At 40.3% G+C, this 6,575-nt stretch overlaps 1 protein-coding gene across 1 annotated transcript; it reads right to left on the bottom strand.

Annotated features, from left to right (window-relative positions):
- Positions 1-4,016: 4,016 nt before the first annotated feature.
- Positions 4,017-5,003, bottom strand: LOC140230968 (somatostatin receptor type 2-like). The gene has a single exon (XM_072311111.1). The coding sequence runs from the start codon at positions 5,001-5,003 to the stop codon at positions 4,017-4,019; it is 987 nt and encodes a 328-aa protein (XP_072167212.1).
- Between the last annotated feature and the right edge of the window lie 1,572 nt (positions 5,004-6,575).

The following is a 6,575-nucleotide window of genomic DNA, read 5'->3' as shown; positions in this document are numbered from 1 at the left end:
CAAGGCGGAATATATAATAAATACACTGATATTAGCGTCCATAATATGGTTAACATTTTACTTTAACGGAACTAGATATAATAACCTTGATAACAACATACAAATCTATATTCTTCTGTACGGATTAAAGCAAGCTGCAGCAGAAGCACCACCACTTGACTGCTTTTGGTCACATTTGTGTTCATAGTAGCAAGGTAGCAATGGTCAGAGTCATTTGGACATTGAGTGGTCCCAATGTACTAAGTTGCTGCAAAAGACGCAGCTACAGTGTAAGATATGCGACAATTGGAGATAAAGAACACAATGTTCTTGATGTTATAACGTAGTTGCAGCAGTATTCGTATATGCACGTATCTAAGTAGTTACAGTAGTGGCAATATCAGTAAGATAACCAGTGGTAGTAGTTGCAGTAGTAGTAGTAGTAGTACATGTAGTAGCAGTCTCAGTTGTAGTAATAAAAGTAGTGGTTACCATGGACGTTAGACAATGGTAGAAGTAAACTAGTGAATGATAAGAAAAGGGCAGGACTTCGGTCAAAAAGTTTGCTTATTACCCGTTATCTCACAAATTGAATAAAACATTTGTTTAATACTGCTCTTCTGGTTATCATTGACATGGTTGGATGTTGTAGGAATCTCAGTGAATGGAATAGAGAGACACGGAGAGAGAGAGAGAGAGAGGGTGTTGGGGGTTGGGAGGGAGAGGGAGGGGAGGGGAGAATATATATGTAATATATATATACATGTAGTTCCTACTACTTTCATATCTACTTTAGAAACCCGCCCCACTGCATATTGGACCACGACCATGCTACGTCATATGACTAACATGAAAGTGCCCAGATATTTGAGCAGTAACTTCTCTATTGACGAAAAGGAAATTCGAAGCAATCAATGAAAACGTCACGGAGAAACTGCTCGTACGTCCTTTGGAACTTTACGAGGATCATAGTCAGAAATGTCGCTTGACAAACTAGTAATCTTGCTCCAGAATTCCGACACGCAGTTAGGTGATTGAGGTATAAACGAGACGTGAGTAAGGATTGCACACTGTCTTATACGCCTCCTAAATGTTCAAGATACATAGATTTTGACAAGCATGTTAAGGTTCATCACCACGGCAATTTTCGTCAGCTGTTCCAGACGGTCTTTTGTTACGGTACTTTATTTTCTCTAAGAACATTGGCAAGAAGAAGATTCATAGTTGTCATCGTAGTGATCGACAATAGAATCAGCATGAGTACCTGGAAAAGTTAGAGCTGCGATAGTGGTAACAGTGAAGAGAGTTTCGGCGTATTAATGGAAGAGAAGTAGTGGTAGATGTAGTAGTACTACTAGTAGTAGTAATAATAGTAGTAGTAGTAGTAGTATAGTAGTAGTAGTAGTAGTAATAGTAGTAGTAGCCGTAGTAGTATATAGTAGTGGCAGTAAATAGTAGAAAAAATAGTAGTAGTAGGTGGTGGTAGTATAGTTGCAGTAGTAGTAGTAGAAGTAGTAGTAGTAGTAGTAGTAGTAGTAGTAGTAGTAGTAGTAGTAGTTATTGTTGTTGTTGTTGTTGTTGTCAATGTCATCACTGCAGGAGTAGCACCTGTAATAGTCAAAACGGTAGTCATGTATGTATAACAGTCACAATACAAGTATGAGTAAAATTACTTGTAGAAGTAACAGCAGTCGTCAGTGTTAGAGGTCGTATTGGTTGCAGGGGATTGAAGTATTGGTTGCCTTACTTGTCTTTACTAATGTAACGTGGTTATCTGATTGACATGGAGATGTATTTTGACTGGCCGCATGATCAAATAGAAAACACGAACAAACAAAGAATCTGTGCCACGTACCTCGAAATTTACATAGTGAGCAGGCTCAATGACGTCACTTGTTACGTTTCATTGTTAATCTAGATGGAAGCAGCTACGCGGTAAACAAGCCATCGGAAGTTATCCAAATTTAGTTTCGAATCATATTTCGAAGGCTATCGAATTATGTTTTTGTTTTTTGGTTTTGTTTTCAACTTAAACTAAATCGGGATGAAAGTTCGATAGCAATTCGGCAATTAAACAATCAAAATAATCCCTTGTCTTCCCCGTTCACAAATCGAGTAGCCAATATTTTGTTTCGGCGTATTACCTCTAGAGACAAAACCATCTGATCAAAGTGATCATATATTCAAACGTTTGTTTGTCTGTTTTTATTCTATGCAGAATTATGACACTTACGTGGCAGTGGAGAGACCCCAAAGGGTCACAAGTTTCAGGGTGAAATGTAAAGGTAAAATGTAAAATCCTAGCGTAATGGTTTTACCTGAGGAATTCGGCATAAAATCTTTGTTTTGTTTTTCTGTTCTCACGAATAAAGCATCTACATTAAAAAGAGCTCTAGTATTATTCAAAACCAATGTATGAAAAATAGCATTGCACAAGGTACTTAAATTGGGCGTTCGAATTGTCTTCACTTGTTCCAGCCTCTTCAAATGAAGCAAGAAATGCAAGCATTGCAGCCAATAGGACAGGTATATGAAGCTAGGATGATTATACGCGTATGAGGCAATTTAATTCTGTTTTAACTGACAGATATTATACTACAACACTGACTTTGGCTAATATTACATAATTTTTACAAGGAAAGAAAGCCTCTAAGTTTTCCAACTGTCCACATAATTTGTAGTTTACCAACCTGGCAATGGTTATATAACTGAAAAGTTTCGTAGAGGTCCTCATTCGTATCCGTTACGGAGTGGTCACTGCTACAAACAGGACACTGGTTTTTGGTGATGTCATTTCCGACCTATTTCTAATTTCATGTTTCTTCTAATTGCTACTTTGAAGAACGAAGATTTGTAAAAGACAGCATCAAACCCATTGGCCAACTACAAGTGTGTCATGAACAATGACTTGACTCCATGTCGTTTAATTGGCAGTGATTATCAGATTTGAACCGCAGGTATTGCTGAGTTAATGTCATTTTAAGATGTATTTTGTATGAAATGATGGAATGTCACCGTATTTGCAGAGCACATCCGTTGAAATTAATGAAAAGTAAGACAAAAATGGTGAAAAGAATTTTCTCATCTAGCGATGACGGCACCGAAAGTTCAAAATTCGTAATTTTTCAACGGATTGTTCGATTTCCTCAAACTTTCACTGACGTGTTCTACTAATATTGCTGCATTCACCCAATCTGCATGTATTTATGAATTTTATTCCCTTTTAAGGTGGTCTTAGTGACAACCTTTAGTTGCGAAGTGCTACAATCCCCGTATCTGAGATAGGAAATGGTTCGCTTTGGGAAGGGCAACATTTTGTTAAGATGCTTGTTACTCTGTGCTTTACCATAGTGACTGAGGTCTGTATGCCAGCTGCAAACATACGCAGGACTAATCAATGAAGATGTCTGTCTCCTCTGGGTTGATGTATACGAGATCAAACTCGGATTATTTCCTTTGGACGACAAAATTAGGTTTGGTGGCATCATTTTCTGAATAAAAAGGAGTCAATTTTCACGGTTCTGATGGTCAAACCATGTTTTCTATACTATCGTGCCTCTTAAACTTAAAATTTTACCATCTCCATACTGCCCTCCTGCTTTCTGCTGGGTATTAAAGTTGCTATTATCGATAGCACAGTACAACTAAGACAAAGAAATCTACACCAGACACACAGCATCATAAAAGATACCATCGACTTTGTTCATGTCAACCTTCTCAGTACGACCTGTAAGCCTAGCCTTCGTCTGGCGTCATGCGATAGAATTCAGCAAAATGTATGCTGCTTTTAACCCAACATTATAGATGTAGGCCTACCTTCTTATACGTGGTCTTCATCTATACCGCCATATCCTGTTTACATTAATAAGCCTGTCAGTTTACATGCGACACCATAAAAAGGCCAGGATATGTCTTTTGCTTCTCTATGGATTGAAATCAATCGTTCACACCCTTGTGTATATATATATGTTACAGTGGTATCAGTCACAGGCACACGCGTCTCATCTACCCACCGCTATTCCGTGATTACGTCATAATCAGGTAGTAAAAGTGTATGTCTGCATCTTGGGAGAGTGGTCGTTATTACAGCCGTCGCTCCCGACCGTTGTAGACGGTGCCACAGTGGGACTGGTGTACTCATTGTAGTGGACGTTGTTTAGCCGCATCGTGCCGCCTCTCGTGTACGTGCTGCTCTCCCGGCCGCCGCGATTTCTGTCGAATTTGCTCGCTCTAGGGAAGCACCAGGGGCACATGTCGGCCAGGTTCTTCTTGAAGTTTTCTCCAATGAAAGTGTAAACCAGCGGATTGAAACAGCTGTTGCTATAGCACCAGCAAACTACGATGGAATTCGACACACGAAGAGCTTTGCTGCTACGCAGGCCTATGGCAAAGGCGATCTGCAGTGCGTGGTACGGCATCCAGCAAATGAAAAATACCACGATCACCGATATCGTCAAAATCGAGACGCGTTTTGACGCCCGTTGAGCGGCGCTTGCACCGTCCGACCTCAGAGGGAGGTTGCTGCGTAACATCTTGTAAAGCAGGGCCGTGTACGCGGTCAAAATCACAAGGAGAGGCAATATGAACCCCAACATAACATTGAAGTAGCAATAAAAGTTTGCTTCGGCATTGGTCTTGATATGTTTCGTATAGCAGTGCTCTCCTGACGGAGAAGAGACTATATCAAAGTAGAGCCACGATGGGAGAGCAAGCAGAATTGCGGAAAACCAGACGAGGCAGCAGAAGATGCGAGTCTTAGTCTTAGTGCGATACCGGATCGATGATATCGGATAGACAACTGCGACGTAGCGATCAACGCTCATGAAGCTCAGCGTGAAGACGGATGCGAACATGTTCACCGAGTCATAGCCCGTGACGAGTTTACACATCAACCATCCAAAAGGCCAATGTAGGGACGATGCCTGGACGGCCTGAAATGGGAGCGTCAAAACAAACATGAAATCCATGATAGCCAAGTTTAGTATGTAGATGTTAGGGATCGTTTTCATGTTATTGTACTTCATGAGCACAGTTATTACGAGACCGTTCCCAATTAGGCCAATTATGACTATGGACGAGTATACGACTGGAACCCCGACGCGCAGCCACATTCTTTCCTCATCTGAGAGTGAAATCCCTGTCCAAGTCATATTATCCTGGATCGAGTACTCCCCGGTGACCATTAGCGAGGTACTGAGGGGGGCCTCAGTCGAATCCATTTTTCCCATTGAGATCGCCCCGCCTTTGAAATTCGAAGGAGTCTACTTCAAAGTTTATCACTCTGCCTCAATCTTCCCTGCCTCATATAATGCAACCAAGAGTAACACAGTTGTGTTGTGCAATTATTAAGACGACAGCTCAAGTCCATACATGGCTCAACGCAGACCCGCTAATCATTTAGCTCCATTCAGTGGAAAGAGCTGGAGATGTTGAAGCGGATGATTTCCTCCAGTCGATAAAATCGTTTAGAAAAATAAGTAAAATTGTGGTTCCTTCTCCTACACGAAACCTTCATCTAAGCCAATGTAAGCCCGTGAGACTGGAGAAGCGCAGCCGCAGCATCTACGTCTGAAATGAATAACTTCTGTTCTGCTCGCTCTCTTTATACCATCACAGTATGCCGCCGCGGAGGGAACCACGCGAGCCGGCGGCGCACGAGGTACAAGTCGTCCGGGCCCACAAAACCCGTGAACACAGTGATGTCCTACAAACGCGCGCGCTCTGTCAAACTACTTTAGTATCGAGTAATCACAATGTGCATTGGGAGAGAAATTTCTTGACCCGGCTTCCCATCTGATACTGTTAAAACTCGTAAAGCTCTATGACATAATTTCCCGGCAGCAATCTTTAGCTTTTTGTATTCATAATCAAACGTACTGTTGTTTGTATAATAATTCATAATATGATCAACATTCATTTTCTCCATTACACATATTCATATGCACAATCATAGTAAGAGAGAGAGAGAGAGGGGGGGGGGGAGAGTATATAGAGTTTTGAAATTATATTATATTATATTTATATACACATGTAATTTGTAGAGTTTTGGATTATACATAATTACTGAGATAAAGAGAGAAAGGAGAGAGAGAGAGAGAGAGGGGGAGAGTATATAGAGTTTTGAAATTATATTATATTATATTTATATACACATGTAATTTGTAGAGTTTTGGATTATACAGAATTACATGTACTCACTTAATTTTGCCTCGATGGACAGTCATGAACCCATCGATCGATCCGAGGGTTTTATTTTGCCAGGAGACATCTCCCTCAGGTAAAACATTAACAACAACAACAACGTCTGCCTTGAACTCCACCGACTCCAGAATCGATCTTATTAGAAGTCCGAGAAAATTGAAACAAGATCTTACCAGTTAAACTGTAGCAATAATAACTTTGTAGAAGGATGTTTTATGAGATCCTCTTTTTATTACATCTGTATGTTTCTTCCACGGTTTTTTTTTTTAATGTAGAAATAAGTTTTCACCGACGTCGAAAACAAACATTGATACAAGTCAATTGTGGATAAAATGATTCTTAGGAAAACTCATTTGATGCACTTGTGATAAGATAATATAGGTGCATAATTGACG

Source organism: Diadema setosum, chromosome 7 (genome assembly GCF_964275005.1).
Source record: "Diadema setosum chromosome 7, eeDiaSeto1, whole genome shotgun sequence".
Lineage (NCBI taxonomy): Eukaryota > Metazoa > Echinodermata > Echinoidea > Diadematoida > Diadematidae > Diadema > Diadema setosum.
This window is presented reverse-complemented; position numbering and strand designations above follow the sequence as displayed.